Source organism: Cimex lectularius, unplaced genomic scaffold, assembly GCF_000648675.2.
Source record: "Cimex lectularius strain Harlan isolate CLEC.00 unplaced genomic scaffold, Clec_2.1 scaffold23, whole genome shotgun sequence".
Lineage (NCBI taxonomy): Eukaryota > Metazoa > Arthropoda > Insecta > Hemiptera > Cimicidae > Cimex > Cimex lectularius.
In genome coordinates this window covers 475,216-493,074 of record NW_019392690.1, presented here as the reverse complement: position 1 = coordinate 493,074, position 17,859 = coordinate 475,216, and the positions used below count along the sequence as shown (strand labels likewise).

Here is a 17,859-nt window from a genome sequence, read left to right as displayed (position 1 = left end):
ATTTCCAAGTAGCGGAATGCTACAGAGGTAAACAAACAATATCATTTGGAAGAGGATTAATAAGTGTTGACATTCATACAAATGAGTAATCCTGTAAACGTAAACAGAATATTTTATATAGATTTTTTTTAATGAAAACTTAAAATCCTGCATTATTTTCCGGACAACCCAATAGATTAACTCTTCTCAGTAGTTATTTTCCACCCACTAAAAGCAATAAAGATTAAAATAATTTTAACCATGTTAACTACTGTCTTCTTTTGCTATTTTTCTCATGAGGCCCATAAAAGTTATAAGATTCGAGATGTAGATATAAAAATTTTATCGAGTAAAAGTAAATGAACTTATAATCAGTAAAATGGTTTAAAAAACATGTTAGAAATACGGAAGTTAAAATAAACAAGTTCTCTCTTCCAGTTCTCCAGAAAAAATAATGAAAATATCGAACGAAATGCAATCTCTCAGACCTGTTCTTAACCGGCTGAAATTTATTATTTAATAATTTTATAATCAGTTCCAGTTTTTGGAATGGAATTAAACTGAACCTTTCTAATTTATATACAATTTTACGATGGTTAGAACAAAAGTGACGTTATGTCCAATAAAACCCCAACTTTTAACGTGATTTACTATTTAAATCCTTCCATCTTTTGGGTGAATTTTATTATGTACGCAAAATTTTCTTTGATTTTAAAAAACTTGCTTTAAAAGTGAAAATAAAAAAGTTTATCTTTCGAATCCTCCAGGCTGCAAAGAAAAACAAAATCCTTCGCGTGTATTTATAAACCTAATCCGCCTTCGCTGGATATAAAAAGGCATGAATTGGTTTTTTTCGCTTTCATCTCAAAGATACCATTTGGTTTATGAGGGCCGTCTTGTTAACGAAGTTCAAACTTTAAATATCAGTTTACACCATCGCTCTTCCAGCCAATCGGCTTTTCAAAAACATCCAGGCGTCTGTCCTAATCTTACGCTGGAAATAAACCACCAGCGCGTGTAAATGGACTCAAGGAGTCTGTCGTTCCAACAATCCGAATTAGAATTTTTGCACAAGAGCCACTAGTGAATTAAATCTCGAATACAGTCAATCATTATTTGATGCCATTAGCCCGCCAAGCAGGCATCATCAGTGAGTAATATCACCAGTTCTCCCAAATCTCTCGAAAAATATCCGCCTGAACGAAGGTTTTAAAATAAAACATCCTTTAAAACAATTTGAAATATACAGACAAGTCAATAATTGAAAAAAAAAAGATTGTTCTACTCATCAGTACCTAGTAATTTACATCAAGGCCTCTTCCCCGAGAGAGTATCCCAGGACCAATCCTCTACTCGGAGTACACCGCTGTCATACTTATACCCCTGACACCCACATCACGACCGCAATCCTCTCCTCACATTCTGACCCAATCCTTGGCTCAAGATCACCTAAACTTCATCACCGACTCGATTAAGCTAAATGAACTAAAGTGCCGGCACGTGACGTTCACACTTAGACATACCTGCCCAGCCATCAGACAGAAGGTAATCCATCCAACCAAATTCGCTACCTTGGGTTCTATTTCGACAGCAGACAGGGAACAGACACAGAAAACGAAGACGAGGACTGAATCGAAGATACGGACTACTGAGACGTCAACTTTGACCCAAATTCACAATGATAACGCACCGTAAACTAACAATTAAACCGATTTGGTCGGTGTCTAATGTGGGGTTCAGCCAAGCTATCCAACACCCAAAGAATCATTTGAATCAAAAGTCCTCTGTCGCATCCTCGATGCTCCTTTCTACGTCATTAACCAACCATCAACATAGACATCCCATTCGTGATCGACATGATCCAATCACGATTTCACAAATTCCATTCCAAGCTCTCTTTAGTGACTGGGATGTTTTGGTGCCCATGAAAAGGGCCGGTGTTGTTTTGAGGCGTCATGGACGATGAATCGAGGCCGGAATCGTGAGCCTTCTGAGGTCTGGGGCCTTCAGTTGACTCTGCTGCGGTTGACTCGCGTGCAGCAGTTAGCCGAGTGCAGCTGTTGGCCATTATAACCAAGTCGGCTGTGTTGAGAAGGCGAGATCCAGGCTAATGCTGGGAGTACCCTTGCTGTCGTCGTTGTCGAAGTCAGTGCTCCATTACTGAATTGCGAGAGCTCGTCGGGTAGACGAGTCTGCCGTCGTTGCTCGATTAGTCATTAGTGAGATCTCGTCCAGGTGACAAGTCTGAAGTCAGTGGGGCAGTGGCCCTGCTTATAACTAAAGGGCTCTACTCCGGCTGCAAAGGGGAGGGCGAGACCATTCCATATCTGGTAGTGGCACCTAGCGGGTGCTGTGGTAACTACAGGTGGCCACTACACTCTCTTTCTAAACTAATCGTTCGACCTGCAATCTTCCACCCTGCCACTAGGGGTCTCGTGACCTAACACCTCAACCAACAATCCTAAAAACTGGTTAAATGTACAATTTGTTGTAGAAAACGATAAAATAAAATTATTTTCAGTTGACTTATGTATGTTCAATAACATAAGGCTTCAAAAAGTAAACTTTTCTAATTCGATCAGTTGTCCTTTCTTTTGTTACGTTGATTTTTGAATACTGTCACTGTTGTGTTATTACATATAGATTTACCTGTAATACTAAAAAAGTCTAAAAGTAGTCAGCTTAGACAAGATGTGGAAAAACTCGAAACCGTCGTTTTCGAAATTCGTCCAGAACTCGGTCAAACCGAGTACCAAGATGAATCGGCAGAAGTACGCGTTCATCGTCACCGACGTTCCAGACGATTTCCCCCCAAATTCTTTCGTTGCCAGGTTGACCGATTTGGCGTACGTCAAAGGTTGGTGCAAGCCGAAATTCTCCGCTCTTCTGTCGAGGAACGGATTCGGGCAGGTCAACGTGATCGGATGTGTCAGCCTGATTCTGGACAACGGGGAGAGCTACGAGTTCACCAGCTACGCCTCGAAAGAGTTCAAAGATGCCAGGGAAGCGACGGAATACGTGGCATCTACGGCGTTCCGGGCCATAGCCCAAAAGCGCACAGTCCACTATCGAGAAACTTCGGAACAAGCTCTCATAATACGCAGGGTCGCGGAAATGGTCCGAGAGTCCAACTACGGCATCTGGGCCTTCAAAATCATCGCCGACTACGAAAAGAAATATTCCGAGACCCTACCGAACGATTTTCACGAGTTGCTCGGACAGAGCAACTTTTTCGACGTGACCAAAGTGAGCGACAAACAGTTTATAGTCTCCCTGAAAAGGACTAACAATCCCGGAAGGGTTGGACAGAGTAGTCGGCCGGGAAAATAAACATAAATAAATCGATCAGAATCTTTTCAATGTTTTTGCCTTGATTGTTAAAAAACACATGGTATATTTTTGAAATATTTGAATCTTGAAATTTATGGGTTTTCTTCCTTTGGACCTTCCCATAGATAGACTAAATAGGACCCGGCCTCTTTACGACCTGCGCACCTCGACTTGTATTGTTCCATCTCCATTTTATCTACAGCTCCTGGTAAAGCTTAAGGCTAAAGTTCTCGTGTGTATCCTTCAGGCCCTTGCTTTTCCACTCCCAGGATTAATCTCTTCCTTCATAGGCTTTCGCACTAACAGAGGATATGTTCCGTTGTTTCTTCTTCTTGGCAATATCTGCACAGGCTTGTTTCTGCCACACCAAGTCTATATATATGCCTTCGGAGAATGCAGTGTCCAGTCAGCAGTCCAACTATTATTCTAGCCCTAGATTTAGGAGTTCTGTCGATAATTTCTGCTACGGTCCTTTGATAAACTTTTTTGCGTGCCTCTGTCCCGGATTTGTAATCCATTGTCTAATGGATCCGCTTTTTGGTAGTTTGGTATGTCACAAAAGTGTTCAGGGCCAATAGGTGCCCTCATTGAGACCCTGTAAGTACATCAGGAAAATGTTTTCACAAAGAAACAATTCGAAAGTATGTTAAGTCCAGAATTTTTTCATTAAAAGCCAATGTATAATCAAAACTCATTTTAAGCTTAAGCCAATTGATGCATCAATAATCCAGCCTTACTCCACCCCAATTAGAATGGGTGCAATGTGCATAGTGTGAATGTATTTATTTGTGTGACTGTATGAGAGAAGTTAGTTTTAGGATTATCTTTTAAATGAGTTGGATGCTGAAATGACCTAGCTGTAAAAAACCTCTTTGGAACCTAAATCGTTTGTTGTGTGGTGGCCACATATATTGGGTTGTCCGGAAAATAATGCAGGATTTTGGTATTAAACAAAAAAAAAGAAACTAGTTACTTTAAAGCAATGTTCTTTAATCAAAATAATTTCCCATACTCTCAATACATTTCTCCCAACGTGTTGGTAACTTATTAATTCCGTCTGAGTAGAATTCAGAATTTTTAGAATTGATAAAGTCAATAAATGCATTTTCCAGTTCCGTTTGATTTTTGAATATTATGTGTTGTAAGTAGTGGTCCAGGTGTCTAAAAAAATGGTAGTCAGTAGGCGAGAGGTCCGGAGAGTAGGGTGGGTGAGGCAAAGTTTCATAGCCAAGCTCCAATAATTTTTGTGACGTTACACGTGACACATGTGGTCGAGCGTTGTCATGCAACAAAATGGGCCCTTTCCGATTGACCAAAGAGGGCTTCATTACTGCCAATTTCTGATGCATGGTATTAATTTGGTTACAGTATGATTCAGCATTGATGATTTCGCCAGGATTTAAGAAGCTGTAGTGTATTAAACCAAATGAAGCCCACCATACCGTAACCATTACCTTTTTTTGATGAGTTGGGGGCTTTGGAGCTTCTCCTTTGTCGAGCCACTGTCCAGAACGTCTAGTGTTATCGTAGAGAATCCACTTTTCGTCACATGTAACAATTCTGGCCAGAAATGGGTCATTTTTGTTTCGACAAAGAAGTGATGCACAAACATCAAAGCGCTGATTTTTTGGCGATCGTTTAATGAGTGTGGAACCCAATTTTCGAGTTTTTTCACTTTTCCAATCGCCTTGAGGTGGTCAGCGACGGTCGTTTTACTGACTTTGAGTTGCTCTGCAAGTTCTCGAACAGTTGTTTTGGGGTTTTCTTCCACCACTGATCGCAGAACATCATCATTAAGAGAGGAAGGCCTTCCACGACCTTCTTCATCTTCAAGGCTGAAATCTCCCTCCCGAAATTTTTTAAACCACCTTTGCACAGTGCACTCATTAACACAACCCTCGCCCCAGACTTGGTTAATGTTTCTAGCCGTTTGGGCTCCGCTTCGGCCGAGTTTAAACTCGTAAAAGAAAATCGTACGAAATTCTCGCTTTGACATTATAAGGATGACTGAATTATTTCCAAGTAGCGGAATGCTACAGAGGTAAACAAACAATATCATTTGGAAGAGGATTAATAAGTGTTGACATTCATACAAATGAGTAATCCTGTAAACGTAAACAGAATATTTTATATAGATTTTTTTTAATGAAAACTTAAAATCCTGCATTATTTTCCGGACAACCCAATAGTTACCGCTAGATGCCACTACCGCTTATGGAATTTTCTCGCCCTCCGCTCTGCAGCCAATCAGAGTAGAGCCCTTCCGAATATAAGCAGGGGCATTGCCTCACTGAAACCAGACTCGTCGGTGACTCGTTTCCTCAACGAGCTCTCACTAACCACTAATGAAACACCAATCTCTAATCGACAACGACAGCCCGTCAACCCGACGAGTTCTTGCCTATCACTAACGAAGCACCTACGACGATGACAAGAGTACTCTCAGTGTTAGCTTCGAACTCGCCTTCTCAACATAGCCGACTCAAGGCAAACCGCTGCACTCGGCCAACTGCTGCATCTGAGTCCCTTCAACCATGTCACTTATGTCCCCGGACCTCAGCCAACTGCTCTATCTCCTCCAGCCTCATAACGGAGTAGTTGACTCTAGGTCAATACACCAGGGAGCGACAACCCTTCAAGGAGAAAGACCAATAATCCAGTCTTATAAAAGATCATCGTTGCGGCTTCGAGCCGGTTAACAATATCGGCCTATTTCACCCTCCATCCGGCACATAAAGTGGGACGACGATGAGTACGAAGTATAATAATAACAATATAAAACTTTCTTATCGATAGCACACCACTTCCACTTTATAAAACTTATCACGCGAAACTGAGTCGGCCGGAAGGGTTACGTAAACTTTAACATTCGATAAGTGTCCTTGTCCATCTTATGCAAACCGTACTTAAAAAAAGTACAGTCATGTCTTCCGGTCAACGAGTTTTTTTGATTCGCAGGATCTCTCCTTTAACCCTTTCATTTATTAATTAACATGGATCAACGTTACGAAGTTTGAGGTCTCGATTGATACATGAAATTGGTACGAAATTATGATAGAACATGTGATATCTGTGATAACGCCCAATTTTTTATTTTATTTTTAAAAAAGCCAATATGCTTAAGAATCGGGCTTAATTTTCAAAGAGTGGGGCGTTGGTGGCCAGAACGGTTTAGGGTTGACACGGCGCTCATCGCTGTAACGTAGAAGTCGCAATACAACATACCACGTAATCCAGAACAAAATGGAATATGCGAACGCATGAATCGCACAATACTAGATATGGCTAAAATAAGGAATTATGGGGAGAAGCTATGGGAAATTATGGGAATTATGGGGACGTCAATATATACAATTGACAGACTTTTTACAAAAGCAAATGGGAAGATACCAGCTGAAGTTTGTTTCAATAGGCCAGTCAACCTAGAAAAAATTAGAGCATTTGGAAGTCTGGCTTTTGCACATATACACAAGGAGGATCGAGATAGAAAATTATTAAAAAGGTAAACAGCTTATAATGATTGTATACACAGCAAATGGTTATCGATTATGGGATCCTGATGAGCGCAAAGTCATTACTGCTTGTTCTGTAAAATGATTTGATGAATCGCAAAATCGACCTATCATTAATACTGAAGAAGATAAAGTACCAGTTTCTGCAGAACCTTCACCCTATACCAGAAGAAGATCAACTTACACCAGAAAAAGAAGCTGAAGAAGAGGATCAGACTAATAAAAGACAAAAATAATCTTCAAGAGTAAAGAGATTACTTAAAAGTAGATGATTTTGAAGTAGAATTAATGATGGCATTGACTGCGGGGCATTTACCTTCTGAGGTGACTACTACTTACAATGAAGCAATCAACTCAGGTGATGGATGGGATGAAGCCATTACTGAGGAGCTACAGCAGGGGTGCTCAAACTTGAACTGCTGGCGATCTACCTCAATATTTTTAGACTACTTACGATCGACTCTGAGAGGCTGCAAGTGTGTGTGATGCAGGGTTGTCGTACATACACGTACACCCTACCTACCTAGGTAGGGTGTACCGTAGCATATATAGATATTAGCTTTCTGCACAATATAGGTACATTATTTTAGTCAAGGTTTGGGTTAGGTTTAGTTAGGTTCTTCTCTACAATATCAATGAAAAAACTCATAGTTATTCAAAATTGCGAGTTTATTGGTTGTTACAAAACAAAAGAGTTACATATGGTGTTAAACTTAACTAAGGAGTGGCTTTGGATGTTGAAGCGTGGCACTGCATGTCCTCAGCATACTTTTCATAAGATGGTACGTAACCACTGAGTGCTAATCGCAAGCATGATGACATATGGTCGTCAGTTAGTCGATTGCGATATTTTGACTTAATTATCTTCATTTCAGAAAATGCAGACTCGCACAAGTAAGTTGACCCAAAAAATGCCGTCAGTTGAAGGGCGATTTGCCTTACATTCGGATATTTATCTTCAGATATAAAACACCAGAAATTTGTATCAGATGCTGTAGCTTTGAGATGTATATCTGATATAATCTGCACCAACTCATTTTCAACAGAACATGAGTTCATATTAAACTGACTTGCTATTTCAGTAGCTAATTCCTCAATGTTTTTACATGAAAAAGGAGAACTCATAAATGATGCTATATTTTCCAATTTACTGCAATCATAAAAACGCATTTCGAATTGTCCCAAAATATTTGATAATTCAGCCTCATACGTATCATAATTCAACTGAGGAATCCTTGCTTTTAAAGACGGAAAATGTTTCAGATCCTTTCTTTTCAGTTGATCTATCATAAGTTGCAATTTACTTTTGAATGCGTTTACTGCGCTAATCATCTCAATAATAGTTTTTCCTTTACCTTGAAGCTCCAAGTTAACGGTGTTTAAGTGCATTGTGATGTCAGTCAAAAATGCCAAATCAGTCAGCCATTTTTCGTTTTTCAAAATCTGAGTGTCATCACCTCGTTGTTTCTAGACTAGACTGTACTGTCTACTAGTCTAGAAACAACGCGGCTTTTCTTTGACAAGTGCCGCGCGTTCCTTTGATAAAGCCACCTTTTGCCGCAAGCAGTGTTATTTTTGTAGTTTAGTTACCTACCTACTTATTAAAAATTTTTTTCTTCTCTAGATCTACTCAAAAAGCACTCGCGATCGACCGTTTGAGCACCCTGAGCTACAGAATCATTAAAAAACTCATGGGAAATGTACCTAAACCTCAAGGTGTAAAACTAATTGATTCAAAGTGGGTTTTTACTGAAAAGACCATATCCAATGTCCCAATTAAGAAAGCACGTGGTTTTCTTCAAGAACTGGTTGCACCAGTAGCTCGGATGGTGACACCTCGAGCACTATTAGTTTTTTCACTATAGCACTTCATCAGCTTGATGTAAAAGCAGCATTTCTGAAGGGGACACTGAAGGAACCAATTTATATGAAACCAGTTCCCGACAACATGACCTATGCAGTTTTTGTAACTAAACGGATTATTTAAGGCAAAATGATAATGGATATCTTAGTGATATGCATTTTGAGAAATAAAACAGCTAATTCAACCATTGATATATATATAATCTTGTTGCTGATTTGTTTTCTGGTGTATTCACTCCATCTTCCTTTTGATCCTCCTAAATTAAATAGTAATTCTGACTATAAGACTTTTCAATACTCTCTAATCTGAAAGTGTTGTCCTTGAAAAACTAAAAAAAACTAAATTTAGAATTTAAATATACTGTTGGCCCAGATATCATTTTCCCCCATTCTTCAAAAACATCATCTTTTCAACAGTATGGTGTTACCAAAGGGGTGTTCCATTTAAACTAACTTAGCAGTTCACTCTGACGACCCAGTCTTCAAGACTTTTGATGTAGTTAAGGTAACATGGAATAGGTCAACCTATTTTGTCATAGATTCACAACTATTTAACAAATAGATATACTTATCAGTATCCATAACAATTCATACTCTAAACAAGTGGTATACCTCAAGGGTCTCACCTCGGTCCTTTATTTTTTTGTCGTTTATGTAAATGATATTGCGGATTTTTTTTCCTATGTGAATTTATTACTCCTCACAGATTATATAAACATCTATCGGCCAAATTAATCTATTAATGACATGCACTTCAAGAAAATTTAACTCATTTTACTGTGGTGTGCTGATAAGACTTAAAAATTAATGTAAATAAATGTTAAATTTCAATTCTTTTCTATTCATAGATTTCATGCATAATAAAGCTATTAGGCAACTAGGTTTTATTATTAGAACTTGTGCAATTTCAAAAATTAACTAATTATAATAATATTTTATAAATCGTTAGTTCGGTAATGATGTAGGTTATTTTCTGGGATTTGTTTTCGTCAAGTATAATCCTCCATTTCTTGGCTCACTCTTCCAAACAGGAAGATAGTCCTGGAGGTGTGTATTTTGATTGGAATATTCGGGATTGATATGAATGTCAGTACATTGAAAACAAAATGGGACCGAGTGTGCTGCCTTGCGGTACACCCGCTTTGGCAGTATGGGTACGGAAGAAGGATGTTCCGATTTGTACTTGGACATTTTATAGCAACCGCTCTAAAACACTTTAAATGATAAAACCCATTTTATTTCATAAAAACCATTTTCAATGGCCAAATTGTACTCTTGATGATGTGGGGTTTTCAAGATAAAGAGAGGAATGTGTGCTGAATTCGCCATCATTACACAGCAACAAGTTGAATCATTAAATCATTAATCATAGGGCAGAAAGGATGCCTGCCATTTCAAACAGCCCCTGAATCATTAAGATCCTTTTTAAGCAAACAAAGCCAAACGGATCCGAAAAGCTGGGTGATTTAATTCTAAATGCTTTACATTTACTTCTGGTCTTTCTGTTTTAACTTTATTTAAAGAAACTGACGTCAAACAAATAATATATTTCAGTTAATCTTTTATTTTTTTGAGTGGATAGTTGTAAACTGGGATAAACAGAAGATACATAAATCTTTACCAAGACATTTATTTGGTTTATTTCTATGTGGTTCTTTTTGTGATTGTTTTATCACAGTATTGATTATAATGTTGCAACATTCTTAATAAATATGCGTACAATTTTAATAAACCCCTGGGGAAAAAAGATCATAAATAACATTGTTTACGACCCCTGGGCAAGGCCAGAATAACTAAAAATTGCTAATTTAAAAAAATATGTTTATGTTAATACTTGGCTCTTTCATAATGTAAAATAAATGTAATCACATTTTTAATTTGAAGAGACGATATCAAGGTTTTTTGTTTTTTTCTACGCTGAGTTTGAGTCATTCAAATTAAAAGTTTTTGTAAAATAAAAGCAAATTTTGTTGCTTAATGTTTTCTAGGAAGGATAATAAAAAGGGTTAAAAAATATAAAACTGTAAGATTTCACTGTTTGTCGGCAAGTAATGAATTTGAGATCTGGTCTGCGTTTTGGCATTTCATCATCATCACAGTTGACAGACACAATTAAGATGATGAAATTTCAAATACAAAATAGTTTCTATTTATATACAATGGTGTTTTCCCGTAAACAATTTTTTTCTCTCATAAAGTCAATATCTAAATCAAATATTATCTTTTCCTATCTCCATATACGCCCGACTAGGATCATTATTATTATTTAAATAAATGTTAAACGCCAAGAAATCCTTTTTGTTCTGTAGAGATGTCAGTTACAAGTCTGTGTTTTGATTCGGTGAGTCAAAATTGAAGTATTTATCAAATAAAAAGTCGCTTGAAAATAAACAAAACATCAAGATAAGCTTTTGATTATTTTCGTCGATTGTTAGCTGCCCCTCAGTTAAGGATTTACGTGGACCTTTCGGGGATTAGAAGACAGTAGGATTTTAAAAGAAAAAAATGTCACCGGAGGCATCAAAATTTTTAAAAAGATTTATGAAGAAAGTATGCTTTTAATTTATTTAAACAAAAAAATTCTATCATTGAAATTATTTTCTAATAACGTTATTTTTTTCTTATTTTACAGAGACATTTGGAGAAAGGTAGCGACCTATTGGAAGAGGCGGTTCAATGTTCGAGCCCAGGTTCTCATGGTTTGAGGGATTTGGCTCGCACCTTGAAAAACCACCTTAGAGGATTCAGTGACCGCCTGGAAGACACCAGGGAACGCCTTGAGGACACATCCAGGTGTTTCTGCCTCTTGGACAGGGTGAGTCTAACTCCAAAACAGTTTTCATCACTTGTAAAACTTAACACATTGTATTTTCATACAAAGAATCCAGCCTCGGTGTTTATAAAACTGTATGATATATAAGTTTGTCGATTTTCAAATTATTTCGAGTTTTTTGTAAGCATCATGTTTAATGTTTTTATGTCGACCATTTTTATTTCATTAAGTCTTAAAGATCACATTAATGCCTAAAATACAATATTTTAGTAACAAACTTTTTTTTCATAATGTATTTTTATAGGCATACGAATGGGCATTGGAAGCGATGAAGTACATGTCACGGATAAAACCGACTGAAGACATGCAGAATCCAGAAACTAGTCTAAAACAGTTGAGGTTATATCTTATGGCCCATCCGGCACCGACAGAGGATCATTTCACAGAAATGATAGCGCTTGCAACAAAACTTGATAATGATAAATTGTTACAACAGTGCAAAGTATGTAAAAAAAAACTTGTTCTTTTCCATTCACTGATCATATTTTTATTGATATATTTTATTCCTAGCTGGCGCAATGTAGATGTCAAGAGACGGTAGAACAGATAAGAGATCTGCTTGATTCGGAAGAGGACAGCTTTACAAACAGATGGCCAGGTTCGCCCAGGAGGAGATCTCTGCCTTGCGGCAGATCCGCCGAGTGGTCGTCTCACGTTTGCCACGTTCCCGGCCATCAGCAAAACCAACGCTTGGGACATATACCGGAAGAAGGAAGGATTGTCGGACGAGCGGGTATACAAAGGTCGAACACCTGGCAGTATTCTGCCGACGGATTCGACGACGAAGAAGAAGACGAGGACAAGCTTTCAGCAGACAATCGCACCGAAGGAAGCGATCAAGGCAACAAAAGGTATAATAACTAACGACCTCGAAACAATTACGATTTGTTTACATCATAAATTCTTTTCCCCAGTTGCGACGATATAGAAGACAGTGAAGCTTGTTGCAATAAAAATATCAGCCCGATTCCAGTCAACAGTCATCTTCATTCTGATCTGTCCGTCGATGTAGACGGACAATGTGGTGCTCAAACTTTAAAAACCAAAAAGACCATGTTGTTAATCATGAAAGAAATGATTCAAACTGAACGTGACTATGTCAGGTCACTGGAGTACGTCATTGAGGTGCGTAGTTATTAGAAGTAACAAATTTCAGTAATTGGTTCAATCTAATTTTTTTTTTTTTTAGAATTACATACCAGAATTAGTGAGGGAAGATATACCACAGGCACTAAGAGGACAACGAAATGTCATATTCGGAAATGTTGAAAAGATTTATGAGTTTCATAGTCAACACTTTCTTCAGGAACTGGAAAAATGTGAACACAGTCCAGCTCAAGTTGGGCAATGCTTCTTAAGACATGTAAGTAATTGATTTCTCAGGATTAAGTTGAACATAACTTACTATACTTTTGAGGTTAGTTACTATAGGTTTGAGGTTAGTGTTGGGTATAGTTTTAATACACTATGCTCTTAACGTTCAAAAAATTATCATCAAAGGCTGACACATCCTCAAACATGATAACTTATTGTATTTTATTGTAGATAAACTATATTTTTGTTATTTACAGGAAAAGAAGTTTTACTTATATGCTCTTTACAATAAAAATAAACCAAAGTCAGATGCTTTAATGTCTGAATATGGAACACAATTTTTTAAAGTAAGTCGTGTCTAATAATCATCATCTCATTTCATTCATTTTTGTTTTTGAGAGACTAAAAATTCTTTTATTTTAGGCAAAACAAATGGAACTCGGGGACAAAATGGACTTAGCAAGTTACCTACTGAAACCAGTACAGAGAATGGGAAAGTACGCTCTTCTTCTTCAGCAGCTGATGAAGGCTTCGAGGCAAGAAGCCGCAGAACTGAAAGAAGCGGAGACGATGGTCAGATTCCAACTTAGACACGGAAATGACCTTCTCGCAATGGATTCACTGAAAGACTGCGATGTAAATAAAATACATAATACGTTAAAACGCGCAAAAAATAAAACTTTTTGTCTAAAATTGCGATTTTATTAGGTCAACGTGAAAGAACAAGGAAGGTTATTGAGGCAAAATGAATTTCTAGTCTGGCAAGGAAAAGGTAGTAAAAAATATTACAGACACGTTTTCCTTTTTGAAGAACTGATATTATTCAGTAAAGCGAGACGGTTTCCAGACCACAAGGTACTGAATGATTCGACTATAATGTAAAAATTGCCTTATGTAAAATGTACATTTACTCATTTTTCTTTACAGAATCTTGATATATACATATACAAACACAGCATAAAAACAAGCGACATTGGCCTAACCGCAAAAGTCGGAGATTCAAATACAAAATTTGAAATTTGGTTTAGAAAGAGAAAGCCAAATGATACTTTTACACTGCAGTCAATTTCTGAGGAGATAAAACAAGCATGGACTGAAGAACTGTCAAACTTGTTATGGAAACAGGCTTTAAGAAATCGAGGTAAATTAAATGAAAAATTTAAATAAATCTTAAAACTTGATTAAAATTTAAAATATTTTTATAATCAGAAATGAGGATGGCTGAGATGAACTCTATGGGAATTGGCAACAAACCCTGCTTGGATATTAGGCCAAGTGCTAATCAGATTAGCGACAGGTCGATTAGTATTGCTCAACTAAGCAAGAGTAAGTGTGGTTTATTTTTAGGCGTTTTTGTAGTTGACTGATTTGTTTGTTGTACAGCGGCCCCGAGATTCAGAAACTCGATAGCCGTCTCGCCTCAAGAGCAAAATCAAAGGACCGGACGTCCTCATTCAATTATTTCCGTGACGAGCAGCAGCGATGCTGGAAGCAGCAGCAGCAGCAGTGCTAGCATCAGCAGTAGCACGGCGAGCAGCCGAGAAGGCGTGGAAGGTACGAGGCAGATGTCTTCGTCCCAATGCTCGTCCGCAGAATCCGGTATCGTTTCCGACTGGAACACATCAAGTTCGGTGACGTCAAACGAATCTTCTCCACCTCACCGGGTGTCAGGTCACCTCTCGGTGAAACTGTGACAAAAGAAGTAAACTGACTGATATTTCATTGTATATATGTTATACATAAGTTTTATTCTTGTTTTATTATTTTATTATTATTAATAAAATATAAAGTCTGTTTTATTTTTTATAGCATCAATATTTCAAAAAATTATTTGCTTTTTATCCGCTTTTTTGGCCTACTTTTTAATGTGACAAAAATTATATTTCCTAGTCAAAAATGTATAATTGTACAGAACAATTGACTCTGCTTTTATATCAAATCCTTAAAGAAATAACTGGTTCTTTGAAGAAGGAAACGCAAAGATTTTGTAAATAGCTAACCGTACCTAGTAACAAACTTGTACATAACTTTATGCACAAAAAAAAAATCCAACTACAAAGAAAATTATTTAACAAAATAAACTTTGTAAATATTGCAAAAAAAATCGTAAATTGGCAGAATATAGATGATGAAACATATTAAATGTTGTCAATTTTATGATGAGACAAATAATAACGAAAGACCGACTTTTACACATTTATATTTAATATATTTGTGTACTTCTGTTTGTATTCAAAATATTTTTAAAAGATATAGTTTTTTATGGGGGAAGAAATGAAGGTTATTAAGGTAAAGACTGAAAATTACAAGGTGGAAAAGAGAATCGCGAAGGAAATTTTGCCATAGAGTGAGTATAAGACACTCCAATACTGTATGTTTAAGGTTATATTTTGTCTGTAAATGTAATTAAGTAAAATTTTTAAAATTAATATTATTGTTGTAAATATAACTTCGAATTCTAGTTTATTATTTAGATTTTTTTTAGTTTAAATTGAGATATAAAGCACTTTAACAAACTTAGTGAGAAACTAATTAAAACGTAAAAATTTTAACCCCCTTTTTTGGTATTGTAATCTTTTTAATCTTTTTTAAAATTATACATTTTTTCATCAATAAGTAATGGCAGTTAATATATTTTTGCATTTAAGATTTTCTTTTTTTATTGGTGTTTCTATTTGTAAAACTTTATTTTATAAATTATATTTTGTAATGGACCATCTTTAGAGTACAAGTAACAATCAATTTTATTGTAATGCTATATTATTTATGTGTCAAAAAAATAAATAAACAAATATTTCTTTAGATTCTGTTGTTTTTCTTAATTGGCCTTGTATTTTACAAAAATTTAACCTTTAAAACTTATTGCTTTAATAAAACAAACTCAAGAATACGTTTGTAAAAGAACGATAAGAATAATAATGAAAGAATAATAAGAATGAAAAATCGATCTGTTGATGATGACGAGGAGGAAGAGAATGTTACCCAAACATTCAACTATTTGACTATGCACTTTTCCTAGTTCATTAGTTCAGATCAATGGCCTACTCGAACTTCTTTAACCAAGAGTTTACTATGTCTGGCACCTCAAAGTTTTATCATTTTTGAGGACTCATTCTGAGAAGGAGGAGGTTATGTGTGCTTTTGTTTCACAGTTATAGTTTCTAGGCCTACAGTTGGTCATGCATTTTTGCACTTTTCCTAGATCCTTAGTCTAGATGAGGTTATGTTTGCTCTTGTTTCACAGTAGTAGTTTCTAGGCCTACAGTTGGTCATGCATTTTTGCACTTTTCCTAGATCCTTAGTCTAGATGAGGTTATGTTTGCTCTTGTTTCACAGTAGTAGTTTCTAGGCCTACAGTTGGTCATGCATTTTTGCACTTTTCCTAGATCCTTAGTCTAGATGAGGTTATGTTTGCTCTTGTTTCACAGTAGTAGTTTCTAGGCCTACAGTTGGTCATGCATTTTTGCACTTTTCCTAGATCCTTAGTCTAGATGAGGTTATGTTTGCTCTTGTTTCACAGTAATAGTTTCTAGCCCTACAGTTGGTCTTACTGAACCCCAGTGGTTTGGTTGTAGCTCTTTGCACTTTTCCTCGTTCCTTAGACCCGGTCGATTGAGTCAGTCTTTTTAAGTAGTTCATTGACTGTCAATGCTGCAGTTCTCTTTCCCTGGGCCTAATTGATACCCTAGGTTATGTCTCCAACGAGTGATTGCTTCACTTTTGAAGATAATATGCGAGGCACTTTTGTCCTCCTCATTACATAACCTACAATGTGGTAATCATTGTAGGTGTTATCACCCTGTGACTGGTAGCCCTCTCACTACTCTGGTTTTTACCCTGTCGAACTAGCATTGTGTTTGCCAGTTTTGGTGATTATTTCGTAATCATGTAGTATCTGACAACTCCCCAGTTCATCAATTTATCTTTTGTGGACCCATTCTGAGAAGGATGAGGTTATGTTTGCTCTTGTTTCACAGTTATAGTTTCTAGCCCTACAGTTGGTCTTACTGAACCTCAGTGGTTTGGTTGTAGCTTTTTGCACAGTCCTCGTTCCTTAGACCAGGTCTTTTTAAAAAGTAGTTCATTGACTGTCAATGCTACAGTTCTTATTCCCTGTGACTTATTGATACCCTAAGTTATGTCTCCAACGAGCGATTTCTTCAATTTCAAAGATAATATGAGTGGTAGTTTTAATCTCCTCATTACATAACCTATAATGTGGTCATCATTGTAGGTGTTATCACCCTGTGGCTGGTAGCGCTATCACTACCCTGGTTTTTACCCTGTTGAACTAGCATTGCGTTTGCCAGTTTTGGTGATTATTTCGTAATCATGTAGTATCTGACAACTCCCCAGTTCATCAATTTATCTTTTGTGGACCCATTCTGAGAAGGATGAGGTTATGTTTGCTCTTGTTTCACAGTTATAGTTTCTAGCCCTACAGTTGGTCTTAGTGAACCTCAATGGTTTGGTTATAGCTTTTTGCACTTTTCCTCGTTCCTTAGACCAGGTCTTTTTAAAAAGTAGTTCATTGACTGTCAATGCTACAGTTCTTTTTCCCTGTGACTTATTGATACCCTAAGTTATGTCTCCAATGAGCGATTGCTTCAATTTCGAAGATAATATGCGTGGTAGTTTTAATCTCCTCATTACATAACCTATAATGTGGTCATCATTGTAGGTGTTATCACCCTGTGACTGGTAGCGCTATCACTACTCTGGTTTTTACCCTGTTGAACTAGCATTGCGTTTGCCAGTTTTGGTCATTATTTTGTAATCATGTAGTATCTGAACTCCACAGTTCATCATTTTATCTTTTGTGGACCCATTCTCAGAAAGATGAGGTTATGTTTGCTCTTGTTTCACAGTTATAGTTTCTAGCCCTACAGTTGGTCTTACTGAACCTCAGTGGTTTGGTTGTAGCTCTTTGCACTTTTTCTCGTTCCTTAGACCCAGTCGATTGAATCAGTCTTTTTAAGTAGTTCATTGACTGTCAATGCTACAGTTCTTTTCCCCTGGGCCTTATTG

General features: G+C 37.0%; 1 protein-coding gene across 6 annotated transcripts in view; it reads left to right on the top strand.

The window, feature by feature from the left end:
• Positions 1 to 14,878, top strand: part of LOC106670926 (puratrophin-1-like) — a 463,198-nt gene extending 448,320 nt beyond the window's left edge. For all 6 annotated transcript variants that reach the window (XM_014401935.2, XM_014401713.2, XM_024225911.1 and 3 more), the window contains exons 13-23: positions 11,317 to 11,499; positions 11,762 to 11,959; positions 12,028 to 12,368; positions 12,432 to 12,642; positions 12,707 to 12,880; positions 13,089 to 13,178; positions 13,255 to 13,467; positions 13,540 to 13,686; positions 13,759 to 13,972; positions 14,041 to 14,157; positions 14,215 to 14,878. In XM_014401935.2, the coding sequence (XP_014257421.1) occupies positions 11,317 to 11,499; positions 11,762 to 11,959; positions 12,028 to 12,368; positions 12,432 to 12,642; positions 12,707 to 12,880; positions 13,089 to 13,178; positions 13,255 to 13,467; positions 13,540 to 13,686; positions 13,759 to 13,972; positions 14,041 to 14,157; positions 14,215 to 14,525 (2,199 nt within the window). In that variant the 3' untranslated portion in view covers positions 14,526 to 14,878. The remainder of the gene's footprint in view (positions 1 to 11,316; positions 11,500 to 11,761; positions 11,960 to 12,027; positions 12,369 to 12,431; positions 12,643 to 12,706; positions 12,881 to 13,088; positions 13,179 to 13,254; positions 13,468 to 13,539; positions 13,687 to 13,758; positions 13,973 to 14,040; positions 14,158 to 14,214) is intronic.
• The last annotated feature ends 2,981 nt before the right edge of the window (positions 14,879 to 17,859 follow it).